The sequence below is a fragment of the Lithobates pipiens genome, unplaced genomic scaffold (assembly GCF_037356315.1).
Source record: "Lithobates pipiens isolate NorthernLeopardFrog02 unplaced genomic scaffold, aLitPip1_a1.2 Scaffold_1, whole genome shotgun sequence".
Taxonomy (NCBI): domain Eukaryota; kingdom Metazoa; phylum Chordata; class Amphibia; order Anura; family Ranidae; genus Lithobates; species Lithobates pipiens.
In genome coordinates this window covers 28,875,089-28,901,321 of record NW_027507685.1, presented here as the reverse complement: position 1 = coordinate 28,901,321, position 26,233 = coordinate 28,875,089, and the positions used below count along the sequence as shown (strand labels likewise).

Sequence of the window (26,233 nt, the reverse complement as noted above, 5' to 3'; positions counted from 1 at the left end):
GAGACATGCATATACTCAGATTTAAGAAGGGTTATCTTTGCAAAATGATTATTGGGTTCAAGTTGCAAGTTGTAAGTTGCAAGTCGTATTTGGATCCTGATATATTTTTTCTAGTTCTAGACTCTACAGACATTGGGTGATGAGGTTTAACACCAAAGAAAATAACTCAAAAAATGTGTCACTGCCATGCTAATTTGTTCACACAACTTTATTTGTAGTCCTAAAGTGTAGCCAGACATATGAGAAGACCTGCTTGCTTTACAGTTTTTTTTACAGCTGTATCACCCTTGTATTAAAAAAAATGAAAATAACAAACATGTCTATACTGACCTGCCCTGTGCAATCGTTTTGCACAGAGCAGCCCCGATCTTCTGCTTCTGGGTTGCCACACTGGTGCTCCAGGCACCTTCTCTTCATCGGGTGCTCCCAGAGAAAGTCGCTCTTCCTGGGGGCACCAGTGTGGACTTTCTCCCAAGTCCTGCTGACTTGGCCACAGCAGTGGGAGCCAATGATGCTGTCTCTCTCCTCATTGGACAGATTGATAGCATCAGGACCCAATGGCTCCTGATGTTATCCATCTGTCCAACGAGGAGAGAGACAGCAGCTGGAGCCGCTGTGCTCCTGCACATCACTTGATTGGATCAGGCAAAGGTAAGAAAAAAGGGGGGTCTGGGGGGAGCTGTAGCACAGATTTTTCACCTTAATGCATAGAATGCCATAAGGTGAAAAACCTTGAGGCATTACAACCACTTTAACTCTTGCATGTAAAAGTACAGACTGACCATAAACGTCTACCTAGGCTATGTAGCATTGGCATTTTATTTATAACAATACTATGCAGCACACTTTATTACACCCATTTAAAGTGGTTGTAAACATTCAGTGTTTTTTTAAAAAGTAACAAACATGCCTATACTTACCTGCTCTGTTCAGTGGTTTTGCCCATAGCAGCCCCGATCCCCTTCTTTTTCTTGCTGCGTCCAATGACAAGGGACAGTGGGGCTCCCCTGTCACAGCTTTTGATTGACAGCAGCTAGAGCCACTGGCTCCTGCTACCATTCATATGTCCAATGAGGAGAGTGATAGCAGCTGAAGCTGCTGTGCTCATGCACATCACTGGACCGGATCAGGCTCAGGTAAGAAAAACAGGCGTCTGGGGGTGAGCTGCAGTACAGAACGTTTTTTACCTTAATGCATGCATGCATTAGGGGGAAAAACCTTAAGGCTTTACAACCCTTTTAATATTGCTTTGATTACAGCTGGCAGATATCATTTTAGATATCAAACCTTTGACGATGTACTGTAATTGTTTAAGGGCTGCATTGGTGCTTGTATTAATTTCATTTTTTTTTTAAATTTCCCCCAATGTATGATATTTGATATTCTCTCCTCCCAGTCCAAAGCCCACTCCTTTCATTATCTCCACATTCTGCTAAATGTTCGTGTATTAGCACTGCTTAGACCATGAAGAAGGGGGCACACCCTGAAATCTTGTCCTTGTCCTGATAATTTGGATGCCAATGCAAATAAAAAAATTATGACAGTCATAACAGTACTCAGTTGTTTTTGTTGCAAGTGCACTAATACGGCTACAATCACCTCAATACATGCTTTGAGAAATTGCCTCTTGTCTGGATCACCCATATTTTCTGTCATCATTGAATGCACAAGCTGTTGAAAACCAAGGCACTGGTCGATGAGCAAAGATGTCTTGGGGGCCTGTCTGGGGTCTACAAGAAAATGAAATGCATGAATTGTTAGCTCTGCAAAATCCTTTGCAAAAATTGTACATGGACACTGTACTGCAGTACTGTTGCCAGTAAATCCGGTTGCTTTCTTTGAAATGGTTATTCTTGGTGTCGATTGACTTGATTGGTTCTACAATTTTTGGCATAATGATCTTCATTACACCTCACTAACCTAACCCTTAATCTAATCTTTAACCTCAAGATGACCTCTAAAATGAATCATTAACTTAAATCTATCTCATGATTATAAACATCAGGTAAAATATATACTTTAACAGCAATACATGCTATCCATGACAATATCAGCTCCTATAACCATTACAAATGTCCAGTTATTAAAGTCTTGACCTATTTACAAAGTGCTAAATGATAAAAATGTGTGCTAAAAACTCTGTAAAAAAATTATATAATCCATAAAAATCCATAAAAAATGACATGTATTTTGTTTTCTATTTTCTTTATTCATTGTGCTTTTCTTTTTCTGTAGTTGTTTTAGTATATCGTTCCAATTCATTGCATAGTTTAATATTTGTGGCTTCCATAGACATATCACTAATCAGGAAATAATCACCAAGGTTAGTTATTAGAGCCGACAACCCGCTTTAATAACTGTGTTAGCAAAACAAATGTAGGAGTTGCTACCAATGTTAATTATGAACGGATTTGCTTTGTCGTCATTTAGGAAAAATTGTAGCGTGAAAGCGTTACAGACCTTCCTACTCGATGAGCCTATTTTCCAGATTAATACAAGTCAAAAAGGTTAATTGCTCTTCGTTGTGTAATGAAGTGCTGTAGAAACCTGACTTTCTATTGTTCCCTGTATTTCTGTCTACCATTGACATACAGTTGTATCTGTACGGATGCATTGTTGAGTCAGTAACTTTGTGTGACTAAAATACTACAAGATTCAATGTTCTGCCAAGGATTCCGTCAAACAAGAGAAACTGTAGTTAACTCAGTCAGCTTTTAAAGCATTCGTATTTAAAAGGGTGATACATCTGTGCACTGAAAGTGTATTGACATCCAGCTTACATCCAGCTTGTTGTCAGCTCACATCAAGACAGCTTTAGTTGGTGATAGATCTTAGAGTACCAGTACAGTGCATGTTTGTAAAGGAGAGGTTCAGAGCTTTCGAACAGTCATCTGTTAGTCCTCTAGGCACTTGTGATGGAAAATGATTACCATAAATGTTGAAATAGCAGTAATTTTTATGGAATATAATGTATTGCTATTTTATATGATTATTGTAATTATTATATATATATATTTTTTTAGCATGGTGCTTTACAAAATAAAGGGAAATAATACAGTTACAATACAGTTCAATACAATAGGGTCAGGAGGGCCACTGTGAGAGCTTAAAATATATAGGGGAAAGGCAAATGATACAAAAGGTGATAAATGTGGGGGGATGAACTGATGGGGAAACCAAAAATAACATTTTTAGCTGGTGGCGGGAATGGCCTTTTTATTGGGTAATTTAAGATTAAAGGATACCTTCACCTTTGAGAACATGTTACAATTTTATGGTGGAACATGTAACATGTACCCAGTGCTGCAGCCTCGTCCGCTGCCCCACTCCCTCTTTGTGGCAGAAGTACGGGGTGAAGTTCCCCGTACTAGCTGCCAGTTTTGTTCCCCGTACTAGCTGCCAGTTTTTGTGTGGCCATTCAGGCCTCCGCCGATGCGGCTGCATCATACATACACAGAGCTCTATTTATGAATGAACTACAAGTCCCAACACCCTTAGCGGCTATAGGCTTGTAGTTCTCAATGATCTACCACAGAGCTATGGAGCGTTGTGGTAGTTCATCGAGTCTTCCTGTCAGTGAGTATTGCCTTACCCGTATGAGAAGTACTGGTAAGCAGATTCACTGACAGTATGGAGAAGACCTTCATGGCATCAACGATCTCTTGATCACTGGTGCAATGCTTTATAGGCTCCGCAATTTTTACCTTGAAAAAGATGTGCATTTAATATTTTTTTGTGCAAAGGTGAACTTATCATTTAAGGTTTAGAGGGCATTGGCATTGTGCAATACCTCAGGAAGAAACCTAATGTGTTACAAAGGCTTGCATCTTCAATTACTTGTTAGCCATTGAAGAGTAGGGATGAGCCAAACACCCTCCAGTTTGGTTCGCAGCAGAACATGCGTACAGGCAAAAAATTTGTTTGAACACGTAAACACTGTTAAAGTCTATAAGACACAAATGTGAAAAATCAAAAGTGCTCATTTTAAAGGCTTATATGCAAGTTTTTGCCATAAAAAGTGTTTGGGGACCCAGATCCTGCCCCGGGGGATATATACCAATGCAAAAAAAAAGTTTTAAAAACGTCAGTTTTTTTCAGAAACAGTGATTTTAATAGTGCTTACAATGAAACAATAAAAGTGTAATATTCCTTTAAATTTCATATCTGGGGGGTGTCTATAGTATGCCTGTAAAGGGGTGCATTTTTCCCGTGTTTAGAACAGTCTGACAGCAAAATTAAATTTCTAAAGGAAAAAAAAAGTAGTTTAAAACTACTCGTGGCTACAATGAATTGTTGGTCCGCAATACACATAAAAGTTCATTGATGAAAACAGCATGGGGATTTCCCCACAGGGGAACCCCAAACCAAAATGTAAAAAAAAAACATGTGGGGGTCCCCCTAAATTCAAGTTATTAAGGAAAACCCTGCGCTAAAATTGTAAAAAACCGGTATGGTTTTTACGGGGAACCCCAGATTAAAATAGAAAAAAAATAGCATGGGGTCCCCCCAAAAATCCATACCAGACCCTTATTCGAGCACGTAACCTGGCAGGCCACAGGAAAAGAGGCCGGGACGAGAGAGCACCCCCCTCCTGAACCGTATCAGGCCACATGCCCTCAACATTGGGAGGGTGCTCAAAGCACCTTGTCCCCATATTGATGGGGAGAAGGGCCTCATCCCCACAACCCTTGCCCAGTGGTTGTAGGGGTCTTATCGGAATCTGGAAGCCCCCTTTAACAAGGGGACCTCCAGATCCCAGATCCCAGCCCCCGTGTGAATTGGTAGTGGGGTACAAATGTACCCCTACCATTTCACAAAAAAGTGACAAAAAGGTTAAAAAAGACAAAAGACGGTTTTTGACAGGTCCTTTATTAAATTACTCTTTGCGCTTCTTTTTTCGGCTTCTTTCTTCTGGTCTTCCTTCTGTGTTGTTCTGCTTCTCCATCTTCTTCTTCATCTTCTTCTTCCTCCGCTCTTCTTGTCCTGCATCTTGCTCTGGCTTCTTCTCCGCGATGTCCACACAATCCGCCTCTGTGGGAGTTTTCAGCAGTGTGACGCTTCGCTTCTTCTGGCACTTCTTAAATAATGGAGGGCGGGGGCCATCCGGTGACCCCACCCTCCTCTGAAGCACGGGGACTTTCCTATGGCTTTCCCTGTGTTGTCAGAGGGGGCGGGGTCACCATTTACTATAGATGATAGAACTTTAAAGGAATATTACACTTTTATTGTTTCACTTTAAGCATTATTAAAATCACTGCTTCCGAAAAAACATCTGTTTTTAAAACTTTTTTTTGCATTGATACATGTCCCCTGGGGCAGGACCCAGGTCCTCAAACACATTTTGGGACAATACCATGCATATAAGCCTTTAAACTTAGCACTTTTGATTTCTCCCATAGACTTTTAAAGGGTGTTCCATGGCTTTCGAATTTGCCGTGAACACCCAAAATTGTTTGCTGTTTGGCAAACTGGCGAACAGCCAATGTTCGAGTTGAACATGAGTTCAACTTGAACATAAAGCTCATCCCTGTCAGACATACATTGCTAAACACAGATCAACATTTTGTTATGACCAAACATCTCCTATATTAAAAATACCACACCTTCAGAATGACTCTTAAATAAGTTTAATTTAAATAAGAATGGGATATGAAACCCAAAAGGCCGTTGCATAATTGGTACGAACAGAAACTCGCACACTGTCATGTATTCGAGCTTCTTTCTCTTTCAAATTTCACTGTTAAAAAAAATATTTAAGAAAAATAATTACTGTATTTATTGGTGTATAACACGTGTATAGCCCCAAGTTTAGGAGGGAATTAATTTTAAGGAAAAAAACTTACATTTAAATGCCCATCAATGCAGCCTTATCAGTGTCCATCTGCAGCCTTATCCAGAGTCATTTGCAGCCTTGTCCAGTGACATTTGCAGCCTTGTCAGTGTCACTGCAGTTTAAATATGGCACCGCCGAGATACACAGAGCCGGTCCTGTGTATCTTGGCTCCTCTCGCAGGACCGAGCGCCGCCGAAATACACATAGCCGAGTGTACCCGGCTAGGCTCCACTCACAGTCACTCCCAGTTCCTTTGTTATGTCCATCGTAGGGTGGGACTGGGCATGACTGTGAGCAGAGCTGAGAGGAGGCGAGCCTAGCCAAGTACACTCGGCTATGTGTATTTCGGCGGCACTCGCTCCTCCACTCACAATCAGCGGGGGATTGGCGTATAACATGCACCCACGATTTTCCCCTGATTTTAAGTGAAAAAAAGTGCGTGTTATACGCCGATAAATATGGTAACTCTTTGGGGTGACACTTGTTTGTTGAATGTTTCTGAAATTCAAAACTGTGCCTGGGTAGTTTATTGAGGGAGCCAAGAATGCCAACATATACTCTGACATACTGAAGCAGAGCATGATCTCCTCCCTTCAGAGACTGGGCCACAGGGCAGTATTCCAACATGATAATAACCCCAAACACACCTCCAACTTGACCACTGCCTTGCTAAAGAATCTGAGAGTAAAAATGATGGACTTGCCAAGCATGTCTCCAGACCTAAACCCTATTGAGCATTTGTGGGGCATCCTCAAGCGGAAGGTGGAGGAGCGCAACATCCACACCAGTTCCGCAATGTCATCATGGAGGAGTGGAAGAGGACTCCAGTGGCAACCTGTGAAGCTCTAGTGAACTCCATGCCCAAGAGGGTTAAGGCAGTGCTGGAAAATAATGGTGGACACACAAAATATTGACACTTTGTGCCCAATTTTGGAAATTCCCTTTCAAAGCGAATAACTATGTGCCTTTATTTAAGCAATCCCTAGAATTCAGTGGACGTTTCGATACACCAGTATGCAATGACAATCTAAACAGACAATCTAAACAATCAGTTCTGGATAGACCTGTTATATAAACACATTTCCCTTTTCACATTTAGTAATGACAAGCAAGTTACAATAAATCATAAAATCACAGAAGAAGGATGGCAGAAAAAAAAAATCAATTGGTCCATCCGGTCTTCCCCATTTTCTCTTTTTTAGAGTATGTATAGATCTATATTTTTCCCAAGCATGGTTAAATCCACTTACTGTTTACTGAATAACTTTTCCTACTGTATGCCTAAAGTCTATTTCGAGAATCAACTACTCTTTTGGCAAAATGAAAGTACAAATGAGCTCATCTTTTTATAATCTGCATATCTGCAATTTTCTGCATAATCCAGAAAAGTATCCAGAAAAATATCTTTCTCTACAATTTGCACATTGTGTTTATTATTTTCACTTAAGATGATATACTGTATACAAGGGGGGTTATTTATGAAAGGAAAATCCACTTTGTACTGCAAGTGCACTTGAAATTGCACTGAAAGTGCACTTGGAAGTGCAGTCGCTCTAAATCTAAGGGGTAGATCTGAAATGAGTGGAAGCTCTGCTGATTTTATCATCCAATCATGTGCAAGCTAAAATGCTGTTTTTTATTTTCCTTGCATGTCCCCTTCAGATCTACAGCGACTTTACTTCCAAGTGCACTTGCAGTGTAAAGTGGATTTTCCTTTAGTAAATAACCCCCAATGCATCCAACATCCCTACAACTGTCTTGCATGCAATAATGTACATTTTCAAAGTAGTGATGAATTTGTTATTTAAAAGACAAATAATAAGGATATTATCCATGTAGATTTGTGTTTGGGACTATCATTTCTAATGCAGTATGCATGGGCAATATTGCTGTTAGTTGTTTAGGCATCACAGAATGGCTGGAATACTGTTGAACCCCTGGAATAATTGGCTGCAAAGAATTGTGCTTTCTGTGTAAATACTGTGTAAAGCAGCTCAATCATTTACCCTTAAGGCCTCATTCACACAGCCGTAAAATTGTTACTGAGGTTATTAAACATACATCAGTAAATTACTTGCATATAGATTAGTTTAAATGTATAAAGACATGTATGAGTAAATTATTTGTTTTTATGATCATTTATTTTTCTTTGTTTAGTCGTCATTTAGGGGCTGTGTTATGTGTTTATACACATAAGCGTGTAAAGTGCATGTTCTTAAATTAAGGTTTTTGGATTCTGTGTTATGGATCTGAAAACAGCTCATGTTTATGCAACTGTGTGAATGGCTCAATTATAGACAATGCAGCTTTATTCAGAGTCATAATTATAAAACAGGAAGAGTTGCTAATAACAATGAAAAAAAATGTAAATCCATTTGCAGTCATATCATCCAGAAATGTAGATCCGTCATCAATCATGACAATCTGCCACCTGACAATATTTCCCAACTGTTATGATTACCTCCACACTACAGCTGTTAAATAACAGATCCCTGGCTATATGTAACTAAACAACCAGGATCCCGATTGAGGTGACATCATTGACCGCACTTGCTGTCCGTCCTATTCCTGGCCACCCAGGCTGATTGCCTGGATAAGAGTGTGGTTGGATTTTTAGGAGGACCCCATGCTATTTTATTTTATTTGTTTCCATCCTAAAGGACAGTAAACATTAAACAACAGAAAAAATGCAAGGGTACTCTATAACACAAAGAGTTAAAAGCAAATAAAGATGAAGAAGTCCTTTTTTGCAAAAAAGAAATATGTAAACAGCATTCCCTGATGTAAATCAATTGCCATTTATGTCGCTCTGTGCTATAGATCCATTATAAGTCATAACAACCCACTACACAAGGATGATTCCCTGCAGCCCACCAATGTTTCCCCACTGACACAATTACCCACTGATGGAAAAGGACAGAATCCCCAGTGCTGCTGTAATGTAAACAACAGCCCTGTGAATTCTAGGTGGTATCACTGACCAAATCACTATATACAGTGCCTTGCGAAAGTATTCGGCCCCCTTGAACTTTTTAACCTTTTGCCACATTTCAGGCTTCAAACATAAAGATATAACATTTTTATTTTTTGTGAAGAATCACCAACAAGTGGAACACAATTGTGAAGTGGAACAAAATCTATTGGATATTTTAAACTTTTTTAGCAAATAAAAAACTGAAGAGTGGTGCGTGCAAAATTATTCGGCCCCTTTACTTTCAGTGCAGCAAACTCACTCCAGAAGTTCAGCGAGGATCTCTGAATGATCCAATGTTGTCCTAAATGACTGATGGTGATAAATAGAATCCACCTGTGTGTAATCAAGTCTCTGTATAAATGCACCTGCTCTGTGATAGTCTCAGGGTTCTGTTGAAAGCGCAGAGAGCATCATGAAGACCAAGGAACACACCAGGCAGGTCCGTAATACTGTTGTGGAGAAGTTTAAAGCTGGATTTGGATACAAAAAGATTTCCCAAGCTTTAAACATCCCAAGGAGCACTGTGCAAGCGATCATTTCGAAATGGAAGGAGTATCAGACCACTGCAAATCTACCAAGACCTGGCCGTCCCTCTAAACTTTCAGCTCAGACAAGGAGAAGACTGATCAGAGATGCAGCCAAGAGGCCCATGATCACTCTGGATGAACTGCAGAGAACTACAGCTGAGGTGGGAGAGTCTGTCCATAGGACAACAATCAGTCGTACACTGCACAAATCTGGCCTTTATGGAAGAGTGGCAAGAAGAAAGCCATTTTTCAAAGATATCCATAAAAGTCTTGTCTAAAGTTTGCCACAAGCCACCTGGGAGACACACCAAACATGTGGAAGAAGGTGCTCTGGTCAGATGAAACCAAAATCAAACTTTTTGCCCACAATGCAAAACGATATGTTTGACGTAAAAGCAACACAGCTCATCACCCTCAACAGACCATCCCCACTGTCAAACATGGTGGTGGCAGCATCATGGTTTGGGCCTGCTTTTCTTCAGCAGGGACAGGGAAGATGGTTAAAATCGAGGGGAAGATGAATGCAGCCAAATACAGGACCATTCTGGATGGAGTCTGCAAAAGACCTGAAACTGGGACGGAGATTTATCTTCCAACAAGACAATGATCCCAAACATACAGCAAAATCTACAAAGGAATGGTTCACAAATAAACGTATCCAGGTGTTAGAATGGCCAAGTCAAAGTCCAGACCTGAATCCAATCATGAATCTGTGGAAAGAGCTGAAAACTGCTGTTCACAAACGCTCTCCATCCAACCTCACTGAGCTCGAGCTGTTTTGCAAGGAAGAATGGACAAGAATTTCAGTCTCTCGATGTGCAAAACTGATAGAGACATACGCCAAGCGACTTTCAGCTGTAATCGCAGCAAAAGGTGGCTCTACAAAGTATTAACGCAAGGGGGCCGAATAATTTTGCACGCCCCACTTTTCATTTTTTTATTAGTTAAAAAAGTTTCAAAAATCCAATAGATTTCGTTCCACTTCACAATTGTGTCCCACTTGTTGGTGATTCTTCACAAAAAATAAAAATGTTATATCTTTATGTTTGAAGCCTGAAATGTGGCAAAAGGTTGAAAAGTTCAAGGGGGCCGAATACTTTCGCAAGGCACTGTAACTGCCAGGGATTTGGACGGTATGCTCTGTAGTTCAGCAGCCTACATTGGACCCAAACCAGAAGCTCATTCCTAGGGATAAACTATTGCCATAGTTAACCACCTCGCGCCCGCCCTATGGCCGAATGACGGCCGTAGAGCAGGCGCGTTCATCCGGGTGGTCGTCCCTGGACGTCCTGATGTTTACTTCTGCAATGCGCGCCGCCGCGGGCGCGCATCGCGGAAGTTCTATGTTCGCCGTGTCCCCCGGGACAGGCAAACACAGATCGCTGTAAACGGCCAATCACAGCAGCCGTTTACAGCGTGATCGGCGTGTCCAATGGGAGATGATCGCATATGTAAACATATGAGATCATCTCTCAGCGCCGCTCTCCCTCCTCGCACAGACAGTGTGAGAGGGGAGAGATGAACGGCTGCAGCGGCAGCCGTTCTGCCTGTAGTAAAAAAAAAAAAGTAAAAAAATAAAATAAAAAGTGCCATCCTCCCCCAGCAGTGCCATCCTCCCCCAGCAGTGCCATCCTCCCCCAGCAGTGCCATCTGACCCAGTGCCATCTGCCCCAGTGCCATCCACCCCAGTGCCATCTGCCCCAGTGCCATCTGCCCCAGTGCCATCCACCCCAGTGCTACCTGCCCCCAGTGCCATCCCCCCCAGTGCTACCTGCCCCCAGTGCCATCCACCCCAGTGCCACCTGTTGTCAGTGCCATCTGTCATCAGTGCCACGTGTCATCAGTGCCACATAGTGCCATCTGTCATCAGTGCCATGTATCAGTGCCATTTGTCATCAGTGCCACCTGTCAGTGTCACATGCCATCTGTTGTCAGTGTCACGTGTCATCAATGCCACTTATCAGTGCCATCTGCCATCAGTGTCACGCGTCATCGGTGCCATGTATTAGTGCCATATGTCATCGGTGGTACATATTAGTGCCACGTATTAGTGCCATCTGTCTTCAGTGCCACGTATTAGTGCCACGTGTCTTCAGTGCCACGTATTAGTGCCACATGTCATCAGTGCCACGTATAAGTGCCACGTGTCATCAGTGCCACATATTAGTGCCATCTGTCATCAGTGCCACATATTAGTGCCATCTGTCATCAGTGCCACCTGTCATCAGTGCCACGTATAAGTGTCATCATTGCCACGTATCAGTGCCATCTGTCATCAGTGTCACATGTCATTGTCCTGGTGCTTCAAAAGTGTAATAAATAGTCAACAAGTTATATGTGTAATTTATGTTCCTAGAACACATGATGGCGCTACCTGCATGTTGGGCCTCTCTATGTGGCCAGGCTGTGAAAAAGTCACACACATGTGGTATTGTAATACTCAGGAGGAGTAGCAGAATTTTTTGGGGGTGTCATTTGTGGTATACACATGCCACGTGAGAGAAATAACCTATTACAATGACAATTTTGTGGAAAAAAATAAAATGAAAAATCATAATTTTGCAAAGAATTGTGGGAAAAAAATGACAACATCAAAAAGCTCACCATGCCTCTTACTAAATACCTTGGAATGTCTACTTTACAAAAAGGGGTCATTTGGGGGGTATTTGTACTTTCCTGACTTGTTCGGGTCACAAGAAGCGAGATAGACCACCAGTACATCAGATGTGATCAATTTTGTGCGATTCGCACCACACCTTGTAGACTCTCTAACTTTCACAAAGACCAAATAATATCCACTAATTTGGGTTATTTTTACCAAAGATATGTAGCAGTATAAATTGTGGCCAAAATTTATGAAGAAAAATTAATAATTTGCATAATTCTGTCACAGAAACAAAGAAATATGCGTTTTTTTTTCAAAATTTTCGGTCTTTTTTCATTTATAGCGCAAAAAATAAAAACCCCAGAGGTGATCAAATACCACCAAAAGAAATCTCTATTTGTGGGAAAAAAAGGACAAAAAATTCATTTGGGTACAGTGTTGCATGACTGAGTAATTGTCATTCAAAGTGTGAGAGCACCGAAAGCTGAAATTTGGTCTGGGCAGGAAGGGTGTTTAAGTGCCCAGTAAGCAAGTGGTTAAAATTGCTGCCAGGGCTCACAATATGAGTCCATACATCAATGTGTGGGCATGATTAATATTTTTGATTTACAGTTTTTGACTTGTCACTTGTTTCCCACTACTAATAAAAAAAATAATACCATGCATTGGCAAGACTGCCCTAGCCTTTACTGTCCCTAGACATACAGTACTGTAAATATGTTGTGATTAATTTGGTGAAGGTTGCGGCTCTGCGGTAGTATTATACCACAATTATGGTATGTGTTCAACAGTCACCAACCTTTTCCAGTAAGCAGGAGAGAATAATAACTATGTTTTATGAAAAAAACATGTATCCTCAGCTGATGCTTCCATACTTTTATGTTAACCAGAGCAGTGAAGCCAAAGCCTTTGGTATTACTACAGGTGTGTTAGTACTACTCTGTAGCCCAAAAGTAAAAAAATGTCAGCTTCCATCCATAACTTCACATAGTATTCTGCTTTTGTGACAAATTCAGTTTAACATTCATGTATGTTTACACCTATGATTATTTAGATCAATCAACCAGTATCACTCTTAGTTAATTATCTTACTGTGAAAGGTCATCAATTGTAGAGTAAGGCCGTGTTTGAAACTGTAAAAATATTTACAACTTTTTCTACCTTTTTTTACAGCATGCTTGAAGATGACTTAAAGCTGAGCAGTGATGAAGAAGACAGTGAACAGGTATTATTTCTTCTAAATATCTGAAGATATAAAGGGGTTCATTCACTAAGAGTTAATTAATGGCCCAAAAAATGCGGTAAAATAACACTTGCAGTAAATCAGTTTACAATTTGCAAATCAAAAGTCCGCTGCAGCCCACACACGTTCGAATAGTCTGCCGGAATCATTCCGTCAGACTTTTGATGTTGAAAAGTCTGGTCGTGTGTACGGGGCATAAGAATTTAGTGTTAAATACCGAACGCGGTATTTATTCGATTTAACAGTAATTACCTCATTATTTAATGCGGTCGTTTTTTGATTTGAGCTGGTTGCTAAGAAGCGTGCCTGGAAGTCGGCCACCACGTCCTTAACAATGGATGACTCATCAGATGTCAGCGGGCTTCCTGCTGACAGCTGAATGTAAAAAAAAAAAACACATCATCTTTATTTAATTTTTTTGGTGAATTGGACTGCATGTGATAATTTCTGCAACTGAGTCACATAACTGTGTTATGGCATGTGGTAAATGTTAGTGAATTGAACCCATACACTACATTTGATTTATCAGCTCAAGTCATGTCATCTCATTACAGTAGATAATTATTATTTATCTTAAATAGTCATGTCACTACTTGCTATACCAGCAACATACATAACTACTAGAAAATAAAAATGTTAGGAAAGCATTATGAAAAATATATTGCATAAATGCTACATTTTTTGTGCTTATTCTAGCAAAACTTCTGATTTATTTGTAACCAATATAAAGAGTGAGCCCACCTAAACCATAAGACCCCTTTCACACTGAGGCGCTTTGCAGGTGCTATAGTGTTAAAAATACCTGCTCCCTGAAACAGCGGCTCCATTCACTGGAGCGCTGGCTGGGTGTCAGAAAAAGTCTGCTAGGGGGAAGCACTTAGCCTCTGTGTTGTACAAATAATGTGATGCTTTTGAAAATTATATGGATTACTCCAATTCATTTTTAGAAAGAGGACATTAGTTGGATGTAGGAAGAGGAAAATAATCTCTATAGATGGTGTGCAACCTCACCTGCTAAACTAGGGGTATAGTGGATGACGTCTGTTTGTGACATCCTTTAACTGTCTACAAGCTTGAACTATTTCTGAATGAAGTCAGTGGCTACTGAGGGGCTTAGCTGACTTACCTGAAGTCACCCCACTGCTCCAAATTCCAGCCTGTTCATATCCTGAAACTGGCTCCAAACCTTTCTTCCTGCACCATCCACAAAATCTCAGTTTCCATTCATAGGTCTTGGCAAATCCTCAGGAATGGAAACCGATATAGGTTTATGTGGATGGTGGAGAAGGAAAGGTTTGGAGCCAGGAAGTTAGGAATGTGAACAGTCTGGAATTGTGAGTAGTGGCAGTTCAGGCTTCGTGGAGATCAGCTAAGCCCCTCAGTAGCCACTGACTTAATTTAGAAATAGTTCAAGTCTGTAGACAGTAAAAGGATGTTGCAAATAGCCATCATGCCCTATACCCCTACTGTATGAGGTGTGGTTTCTCACCATCTATCTAGAATATTTTCCTCTTCCTACATCCAACTAATATCCTATTTTTGATATATGGAGTAAAAAGATGATGATATATTACTATTTTTTATATCTTATGGCATAACTGTTTCAGTGGGATACTGGCATAGCCTTATAGGAAAAAAATAATTATGTGAGACACTACATCACTACTTTTGTTTGAAGGACCATTTTGATTGAAGGATAAAAGTATGCATGCCAGACCTGATAGACAACCTTGATTAGCTAATATTCTTATAGACTCCAATATTTTTGGATGGTTGGCAACCCAGCTTAATAGATGCCAAGCAAGACCTCAATATTGTATAATCCATCCCCACACAAAACAAACTTTATTTATTCGGATTGTTTGGTAAGGTCACAAGTACTTTTGTTTCCCATACAATGTACTTTACTGCCCAGAACAATTTAACATTTCACTTTGCCATTTTCTTGTCGGGTTTTACTTATTTTAAAGGTCCATATATGAATTATTGCTTCTGTCTGTGTTACACTGGAAATATTAATAGCTATTCCAGGCATTCCATTAAATCTGCTTTCCTTTGCTGCTTAATGGGGTTAGTTTAGATTAGAAGGAGCACTGCAAGTGAGGGGTTAGATCTGGAATCAATTTTCATTTACAGTTGAGCAGCGGCTATTGATGCTCGGCTCACTGCTCAATAAAAGATCTAAAGATATAGACTTCATGTTTTTCTTTCAATAGAAGCAGCATAATCAGTTTCAAATGTTTTTGCCAAGACACGAGTATTGACATTTTTTATTTAATAACTGTCTTTTAAGTCCGGAGTTATCAGCAGCTTGCAATGTTTCAATGATTTTTTTTCCTTTACTCTCTCAAAATCATGCTGACCATGGCAAAGGATATTTATAGGGCAGGTTCATTATAACAAGTAACCATCTGTTTAACATTCCAGATGGGAATTCTTTCATTGTTAGGCTGTACGCTGTACAGATTTAAAACTTTTATGACAATATTATTAAGCACAGCAATAATTTATACTCCAGCAAACCACATATCCTAAAAGTTTGTCATACGCTTTTTCAATTTTGTTAACCTTTTTTTTTTAGCATTTATTTGTAATGCCCTACATGTGTATTGTTCCCTTTCAATAATTATCTGAATATGCATCTGTATTTTAAAATGTATGCATGGGCAAAAAAAATAAACATATTTCCATGCACATTTCCTCATGTTTTGAAAATGCCACAAGCACAGAAAAAATACCTGTTAATCCCGCCAGAGCAAAAATAGCGAAAAAGAGAAAGAGAAAGATAGGATTTCTTTTCAGTCTGGGAAATAAGAAACATTGCACATTAATATTTAATATTTCACACAGCAAGTGGTATACTTGTAGCAGTTCTCTACCACTTCTGTAGAGGCATTTATTATGATGCTGAGAATAGCCCAAATAGTTTGTAACGTAACCTTCTTCTGCTCAGGTCTATTCAAACATAAACAGCTGAAGGGGTCAGAGGATGCACACCATGTCCCTCTCCTAGCTAAAAAAACGTATAGGAATTTTTAGTAAGAAGCAGTCAAAAGTGAGCAGGTAGTACTGGGCTTTCTTTTTAGAAAGCCAAGTATCCTCTGCTAACAAAGGAAGCAAACTGTATACATTGTTTATTTGTAAAATGGTGATAGTTTATAAACATGTAAACATTCAAAATAAAAATACACCAAAAAAACAACTATAACTTCTTTATAAAAGATAAACTGAGTATATGATGCAAAAATGCAAAAACTGATGTAACCTTCTATAAAATAGCATGTAAACATGGTCAATAGAATCAGAGATATATGCAAAGCCGTGCTTGCATATATTTTCACTGCCTATATCTCTGTTTTTTTATGTGCTGAGATTATATTTTTTACTGAAGTTAAGCTCTGCTTATATACTTTGTATTATATGCTCAGTTTGATTTGGCCAGACTTCTGACAGGTCTACTTTCAATAACCATTTTCTATTTATTGTTTTTTTTTTGTTTTGTTTTTTGATGCAAGAGCTTTTTTATTAACTGTCTATTTGAGAGACCTTCTTCTCCTTTCTTCTTGAGAGCATCATTTTCTAGGTAGCCAATACGCGTAGAACCTTATTTTAATAAGGATAGCACAGGTACATTTACTATTTACAAAGTGGGATAACCCATGGAAACAAATAAGGTTTCATCAGTAAGGGAGGAGTCGTTAGGGAGTTACCCACTTGTATTCCAAGATATTTAAATCCATCCACCCAGCACAGTAGGATATTTGTAGTTGGTGTGGGATTCCAAAGACTGAATGAGAAAATCAGAGATTTCTTCAAATTAACTTTAATTCCAGAGATGGTGCTAAACTTGTTAATTATTTGCAAAACGGTCCTAAGTGAGCTAGACGTGTCTCCAAAATATAGGAGGGTATCATTGGCATACAATTTGTCTTCAGTCCCACCCACCTCAAACTCAGTCATCGAGTCTGCAGCATGAAGTTGAATAGCCAGAGGCTTCAGGGTGAGAGCAAACAGGTCTGAGGAAAGGGGGCAGCCTTGGTCCAATCCCTTTCCTGGACAGAGGAAAGGGAGAGAATAGTGAGTGGTGAGTCTGTACCTTGGCTGTAGGGCCAAGTAGAGCATACAGAGACAGTCAATAAAAAGTAGAAAAACTCCCATTAATCATATGGGGATTCGTGATGACTTCACTGTCAGTGGACAAATTCATAGGAATCGTGAGAGGCATCGTGTTCCTTAGCCAGTCATACCTGCAACCTCCCATTCTTTCCCCCCATACAAAAATGATTTGGGGCTGAATAAGCAATTATGTGTTATTTGTAGAGGTATGAAGGACCATTACCTCATTAAGGATTATCTGTAGGGATGAAGAGGTAGAGGGGTCCTGAGTCTGTGTATAGGCAAGTTCTAAAGATATCACCCTACACACCGCTCTGCTAAGTTTGGCTGTTATGTCTTTTCTGAACCCTCTCACACTGGATTGGAAGCGTCCCATTGTAAAAGTTTTAAAAGCATCAAAAGGTGGCAGCAAGAGCACCTTTATGGCCATTAAGGACATGGTATTCAGACATATCTTGTCTGTATCACATGTCAACCCTTGGCTCAGCCAACCAAATTCTGAACAATCTCTATAACTCAGCAGATGGTTCCTGGACGTAACCAATGACAAAATGTTAGGGGCATGGTCCAATATGCCCCATGGCAAAATGGTGATTTCCTAGACCTTGGGCAGGGCAACACCACCTGCAAACACCAAGTAAATGTGGGAGAATGTTTTATGGGTGGCTGAGTGGCAGGTAAATATCCGCTTATAAGGAGTTCACCATCCCAAAAGATTAGTGAGGTGGGACACTTCAGCCCAAGCCATAAGATCAGAGTGGGATATACCATTCAGCCCAATTCTGCTCATGCCATAGTCAGGAACACTATTAAGCCCCATACACACTATCAGATTTTCTGATGATTTTTTCCTTCATATTTACCAAAACCATATAATATGAGGTAAAATCTTAGGATTTTCAATGTGTGTGCAATCAGGCAGGCCCTTCTACTACATGGCTTTGGTAAATCTGAAGGAAAAAATCAGCAGAAAATCTGATAGTGTGTATGGGGCTTTAAAGTCACTCAAAATCAATATTTGATCGGTGCTGCAGTCTGTCAGGAGAAGATAAGGACACTGAAGGTATGGAGACACAGATGTAGCATGTTAATATTCAACTGTAATGCTAGGTAGCCAGCGGTATGCAAAAGTCATGCAGGCCTCCAAAGAGTCAAGTATCTACACCATGAGGCAATACCTCAGGTAAAGGATAACTAGAACAACATTATTTGCATGAAGTGTCTATCCAGGCCGCAGCATCCCCAGGTGAGGTAAAGAAGCAAACCGTCTCAATGAATGAGTAGTTTTGCAGGGAAGAGCATATTGTATTGGATCCTTTTCTCCTTCAGTTTTGCATAGATAGCATTAAATAATTTCTGCAGTTTTTGGGTTTCCACAGAGTAGTTAGAGAAGATGAGGAGTTTTGTGTTGCCATAGACTAAATCTCCCTGTAAGCGAGTTTCACAAAGGATCAAATCATGGTCTTTAAAGTGAAGCACTTTGAATCTGAAGCTTGTGCCCTAGAAGGCCCTATGGCAATTGGGATACGATGAGGACTTACCTCAGTGAATAATGGAGATAATGTGGCATTCAAATGCATTTTCTTCATCAGACACTGGTATTTACAGTATGTTTTTACCTTAACCCTGGTGTTCCTGTATATTTCTTCCAGGTCTGTGCAGTAATCCAGTGTGAAAATGTGTCTCTGTTCAGAAACTTCCTGTAATAAAGACCGCACACTGCTTTTCTCATTCCTAGTACAGTGTAGCTGATCTTGTCTCCATCCTCCCTGTAGTTTTCTGCAGGGAGCCTCTAGTGAGTGTAGCTTTTGGGCCCCTCCCAGGGCTCTGCTGTCTGCACATGCTATGTACAGCACAGTGATTATGTCACGACTACTACCAGGTAATATCAGGGTTTGTAAGGCATTTACAAACCCTGGATCTTACGGTATATCATTTGGGGCTATTGAGGTATATATATAAATGAAAGGTTTTTTTTGCCCATAGTTCAGCTTAAAACTTTATTTGACATCTGTTTCTGCCCTTTGCAAATAGCCATTGTGATACCTCAATAAATAAACCTTATTTTATTGTGATTTTGATGCAACCTGTGAATGTCTGCATATAGCAACTAGGTCCCTGGGGTGCGGTTTATTATATATCTAGGTAGAGTATAGCTTAATTTAGGGTGAAATTAAAGTCTCTTTTTTTTTCCTTAAAAGTAACAAACATGTTTACCTGCTCTGTGAAGGGGTTTTGCACAGAGCAGCCCTGATCCTCCTCTTGTCAGGTCCCTCGCCAGAGCTCCTGGCCCCTCCCTCCTGCTGAGTGCCCCCACAGCAAGCAGGGTCACCCTTGCTATAGGGGCACCCTAGCCAAGTAGCAGCTCTGTGTGTCCATTCAGACACGGAGCTATGGTTTGGTAAGCGCAACAGGGACTGGCCAAATTTCGATCCATCTATGGCTGTTCCTGCTAGAGAGAAGTTAATCTAACGATCGGCTTCTCTCGAATGGGAATGTTGGATAATTCTTGTTCCATCAGAGCTGCAGCGCTGATGGTGTATTCTGACAGCGGTGGAGTCCCACTGTCAGAATGCAATAGTGCAGGGGGGAGGATTCACCCATCCACCTGGATTGTGTGGATGGGGAATCCATTTGGTTGGCTTATCAAAAAAATTATCCATCTATGGCCAGCTTTAGCTTTTATGGTTAAATGATTCTTGCACAGATCTTTGCACTGATTAGATCAACAAACTGGAGTGTATGGCAGGGAAGTGCATTTGTGTGGGTTTTCTTAAAGTGGAAGTAAACCCTCCTATTGTTTTCAGCCAAGGAAGCTGCCATCTTGACCTCTGTTTAATCTTAAATTGCCATGTTGTTGCACATGTGATCAGTTATGACACCAGCCATTGGATGTTTTAACAGTTTGGTTGAGAGCACAACCAATGTGACAGTTACATTTCTGGCATGCCGGGAATGTAACAGTTTTTTTAAACTGTTAATTTAATGGGTTTACTTCCACTTTAAGTACAGGTGTACTTTCTATTATAAATGAACTCTGCCAATTTATATGCTGATTAATAACAGCGAAAGCTATCTCAATAAAATCATTGCATTGTCAGCTTTTCAGTTTAGTTACACATTAGATGGTTTGTAAAGGTTTTAACAATACAATTGAAGCAATGGAAGCATAATCCAATCTGTAACTTATAAACTGGTTTCATCTGATTTAATCACAAAAATTAGGTTTTGCCTACATATATTATATGAATATATTCTCTGAAATTGATCTCTGAAGCAAATCTTTTTTTTTCTAAATCTAATTTCTGCCAAACTTTTTAGTAACAGAGAGAATGGCATTGAAAACACAAAGATAAAAGAAATAAACAAAATAATAAACTAGAATTTGTATCCAAATGGCTCAGCACAAGCGAATCCCATAATGCTTTGTGGCGTGTTATCATTTTGGGAAAATGACAGCACCAGATAAGCCATTGGGGAGAGTCCAGCTAGCTTATAGTGGATTGCACCTCAGATTTGCATGAGAAAAGGGTTTTGTCCCGCTTTACATTAAACATATGTGATATTCAGGGGTATTTGAGCATGGCTTGTGTTCCATAATTATGCGTTATTGTTCAAGGGGAGAAAAAAATCACTACTGAAAACTCCAGCTGCTTAAACAGTTTGATAGATTGAAGCTATTCTGCCATCAGTGCCCCCAGCTGTGTTGCTTAGCAACATTTTAATTCAAGAAGAATCGAAGGAGATGCAGTCCCTGTGGAGAGGGAAACAGAAATAAGAGGGCCGTTGACAGATGATCTCAGTTGTTTCTTCTAATATACTGTGAAGATCACTGGCTCTTTTCATGAATGATAAATGGACTGTACACAGATCAATGGGTTCAACATAAACTGGATCTGGCCTCTATGTCTAAGGCAAGCACTGGGGCCCAGAAATTTACTCATTTGGATGATTTGGTGTTTGTTTTCTCAACAGTTTCACAAGGGGGAAATTGATCTGAACATTTGGCCATAACTTGGCCTTTCCTTGCCTTAGCAAATATTAATACTCCTCTAGATGGAGTGCTTTCTGTACATCTTTAGCTTTTGTGTCTAGAGTCAGGGACTAGAATGGGCTTTCGAAGAGCAGATTCTTTTGATATTGCTGAACTACAGTTCACAGGTACTATCAGTAATTGTTTCTTTCTACTGATGTAAATTAAAACCTACAAATCTGGTTTTTGTCATGTGAAAAATGACAGGGCCCTTACAAGACCAGCCAAGGATCGTAATGAGGTTAGTGACCCAATGACACCCAACAGAACAAAAAATGCAAGTTTAAAATGCCTTATCTCCTTTAATATATGCACTTATAAATCAAGCAGGTTTGCAAATATATCTTTTTTTTCTGTTTACCTTTCTCCTGCTGTGCTCTGATAGCTGTACTGGAAAAAAAATGCCCTGTCAGTTAGGATAAATTCCTGCCATTCAAATATACTGTACACATCTATATTAATGACAGGAGTGCTGTCTTTCATATACCGTATTTATCGGCATATAACACACACTGGCATATAACACGCACCTTAACTTTAAGAGGAAGTTTCAGAAGAGAAACCTTCAATTTTAAAATAAGGGTCAATGCTCTGCAGCCTCATCAGTGCCCATCAATGCAGCCTGATCTATGCCCATTTTCAGCCTCTAATATGCCCATTATTGCAGCCTGTTTGGCACCCATTTGCAGCCTCTAACATGCCCATGATTGCAGCCTCTAACATGCCCATGATTGCAGCTTCTAACATGCCCATGATTGCAGCCTCTAACATGCCCATGATTGCAGCCTCTAACATGCCCATAATTGCAGCTTCTAACATGCCCATGGTTGCAGCTTCTAACATGCCCATGATTGCAGCCTCTAACATGCTCATGATTGCAGCTGCTTCTAACATGCCCATGATTGCAGCCTCTAACATGCCCATGATTGCAGCCTCTATGGTATACATCTGCAGTCTTGTATTTGCAGATTATTGCAGCTGCGCCAGTGCTGGATGACACAGATCTGCTATCTCCTGTGTATCCGGCGCTCAGTCACTCACAGTTAAAATGATGCACAGAGCAGTGGTCCAATGCCAGATACACTGTGTGTGACAGCGCCACATACACAGGACATTGCGGCTCTGTGTCACCCAGCGGCGCTCATCCCCTCCGAGTAGCAGGGATCGGTGTATAACATGCACACACAATTTCCCCTTGATTTTCAGGGGGGAAAAGTGCATGTTATACGCCGATAAATACTGTAACAAAAAATTCTGCAATGCCTTTCCCTCACTTGTACAAATGATTGTCTGAAATGAGTTGCAATTAAGCCCACGTAAAATTTGTTTTTTATCTATTAGATATTATAGGTGTCATGGTATTCAAAGCTGAAGTTTAATACATTTTTTAGTTACATCATCAAACATATTAGGTGTGAGTAATGTTGTGTATCCCATCCCTTACAGGTGGCTGCTTCTGCTAAAATTCATCCCTGAATTATATTACATTTAAACACAATTCCAGGCAAATAAAGAATGCTGCGTTAAAGTCTTTAAATGCAGTCTTTAAAGGGCACAGTGGCTGCAATTGATGTTCACAGTGGCTACAATTGGGCACAGTGCCATCATTTGATGGGCACAGTGACTGCGTTTGATGGCACAGTGGCTGCGTTTGATGGCACAGTGGCTGCAATTGATTTTTTTTCTTTTTTTTTCAGTTTGTTTGTGCCACCCAAAAATTTTGAGCACCAGCCGCCACTGCTTTACTCGCACATGAACTTTAATGGCATCCCGGTCTTAGTCTGTAGGGTTCAGTATTGAGTTGGCCCACCCTTTGCAGCTATAACAGCTTCAACTATTCTTTTAGCCCCTTAGCCCCTTAGCCCCTTAGTTCCAGTGAAGGGAACTCTTAAGGCGTCATCATACCAAGACATTTTAGACAATTTCATGCTCCCAACTTTGTGGGAACAGTTTAGGGTTGGCCCCTTCCTGTTCCAACATGACTGCGCACCAGTGCACATTCCCATAGTCACACTCCTAAACCTTGTGGAGAGCCTTGCCAGAAGAGTTGTAGCTGTTATAGTTGCAAAGGGTGGGCCAATTCAATATTGAACCTTACGTACTGGGATGCCATTAAAGTTTATGTGTGTAAAGGCAGGTGTCCCAATACTTTTGGTAATATAGTGTATGTGTATGGTAGTTGTATGTACAGCCCAGAAAAAATAGTGTGCATTTTGCCTTTTTTTTTTATCCTACCTAAATCACACTGCCACTGTCTGACACTCACAGTATACTGGTAGAGACTCTAGCTACAACAAGATGCGTCAGAACCTTCCCAAGCCTTCTGTTTTACATTCTTTGGATTTTTGAAAATCCATAATAAACACAGCTTTGTGTCTGTACAAGGCTACTTATAAGTTCAGAAGTTGCATATGTAAATTAACTATTGCATAGGACATCATCACAGGTGTTACCAAAGTATTTCCTTTGCCTGAGCCAAGAGACAACAACAAGAGGATGCTCTGCATTACCCCTTTTTGAGAAGCAGGGCACCTCCTTGGATCATGTATCATGTGAGGTATATCAGGGAGGGAGAAGGTTATCAGCAGTGAGAATGCTGATAACTCTTCTTTTTGGTATGTGTGATGCCCCGTACACACAAGCAGATTTTTAATTTTTTTTTAATGACATTTTCTAGTATTTTCAACTAGATTTTTTAACTGTGATCCACTACTTTTATAATTGAAATGAGGCCTTAAAATATTGCTAACATATTTACGTACATGTGTACTGGATTTCCATCTTGTGTATATCGAATGTGGCTAGGGGCTCCTAATGCAATTGTGAGACTCATCAACCATTGAGCCTCTACTAGTGGTAGCTTTACTAATCATTAGCATGTACACCTTCTCACAGAAGGTGTTTTAGATAAAACAAAGTCTCAAACTACTTTCTGTAACTGTTACCTGCAAACCAGAGTCTTCCAACTCTATTTTGTGAGTTTGTATTAAATTCAGTAGTATAAAACCCAAATACAGTTTTATTACACAGTCATAAGTTTTTCATCTGCACTTACAAAATTCTTGCCTCTGTTACTGACTTTTCATATTACAAAACATCGTCAAACAAATTTGATGCTATAGAAAGGAGATTGAAATAGTAAACTTTGTATGCTGAACTGGCAACATTAATACAGACTGGAAGGTTTTGGCAGTCTTGATGTGTACCTGTGACAATCAAATATGCCATTCTATTAAGGTTTGACACTACCTGATAGTGTTAAAGGCTAGACCAGCAACACTTAATTTCCAACTGGTCTGTCACTATAATGGGTGCCCTTATTAGCCAAATGGAAGGTGCAGGATAGGAGAGGTCAACACTATAAGGAAGTGTCAAAAGATACTGGGGCTTATTAGCTACATGAAAGTGAGTATAGGTACCTTCATTTTATGTTTTTAAAGGAGAAGTGTGGGATAGCAAAAAATACCAAACAAGCATTCTTACCTACTGTATATGGCAGCAGCAATCCCATGCTGCAGCTGTCCCCTGCTACCTCTAAAATTAAGAACTGAGTGATAACATGACCACTGACTCCTCAGTTCTCAGTCTTTACTGAACAGAGAGCAGTGACTGTCAGTCATCAGCTCTCTGCTCTGCCACTCCTGCGCTTACTGGAGCACCGGGCTGTGGAGCGGGCGGGCATGAGTGGCTTGCTCAGGCTCTCAGCAGCATGCTTTAGAGGCTGAGCCAACTGCTGGTCGGGCATCTGGGTAGATCCTGACCTTAAGGTCAGAATCCCAACAGAGCCTGGACTGGCAGATATAAGTGCACTACTGTGACACAGAAGAGAAGAGTAGCCAGAAAAGCCTTGCCAATACTTCTCTTTTAAAGCGGAGGTCCACCCTAAAGTGGAACTTCTGCTCATTGGAACCCCCCCCCCCCCTCCGGCGCCACAATTGGCACCTTTCAGGGGTGAGGGGGTGCAGATACCTGTACAGTACAAGTATCTGCACCCACTTCCGGCATAGCTATCTGCGGAAAGGGGCGTAGATTACGCCCCTTTCCGAAGGTCCCCCGCTGTCTGCTGGGAAACACACGGATCCCAGAGACAGCGGGGACCATCCTTATTGCACAGTGCGACTCGCGCATGCGCAGTAGGGAACCGGGAAATGAAGCCGCAAGGCTCCACTTCCTGATTCCCATACCCAAGATGGCGGCGGCAGCACCCGAGAGACGATCGAGAGATCGGCTTCGGGTGCCGACATCGCGGGGCGCGCTGGGCGGGTAAGTGTCATTATTTTAAAAGTCAGCAGCTGCAGTATTTGTAGCTGCTGGCTTTTAAAAAAAACAAAAAACGGTGGACTCCCGCTTTAAGGTTTTAAATATGTTTACGTTTTTTAATACCTTGCTTGTATTCACCAGTGAACAGGATCTTATAACTTGTTCACCACAAAGGGCTAGCACTCTTCTGCTCTCCCTATAGACACCTAATTGCCCCATGATATCAGACTTTCCCGGGCTCTGGGGATGCTATGGAGCCAAAGTATCATTAGCATAAGCACTGATGTCCTATGAGAAGAAACCCCTTTGTATGAGCCCCCTCTAAAAATGCCACAATTGCTGAAGAGCATGAAGGCTGGTATAAGTGTGACAGAAAGCTTTTTTTTGTTCTAAGGTATTAGTGGGGGGCGTAGTTTTAAAAACAAACAAACAATAAACATTTAAAAAGCTTTATTGTACAGTCAATATTTGCCACATTTTCCTGGGTTAAACATCAGAACAGTGAAGTTATGCTATCTGGCTGTAATACCTTCTCACGCTAAAACTTCTTTGCAGCGTATAAAAAAATAAAAAATCAGCACAATAAAATTGGCACATGATAGAATATAAGACTAGCCAAAAATATTTTAGACCCAGAGAATG

General features: G+C 40.5%; 1 protein-coding gene across 1 annotated transcript in view; it reads left to right on the top strand.

Moving 5' to 3' along the window:
* AFF2 (ALF transcription elongation factor 2) overlaps positions 1 to 26,233 on the top strand; it is a 763,943-nt gene that overhangs the window by 575,462 nt on the left and 162,248 nt on the right. The window contains exon 8 of the mRNA XM_077487656.1: positions 13,113 to 13,164. Within this exon, the coding sequence (XP_077343782.1) occupies positions 13,113 to 13,164 (52 nt within the window). The remainder of the gene's footprint in view (positions 1 to 13,112; positions 13,165 to 26,233) is intronic.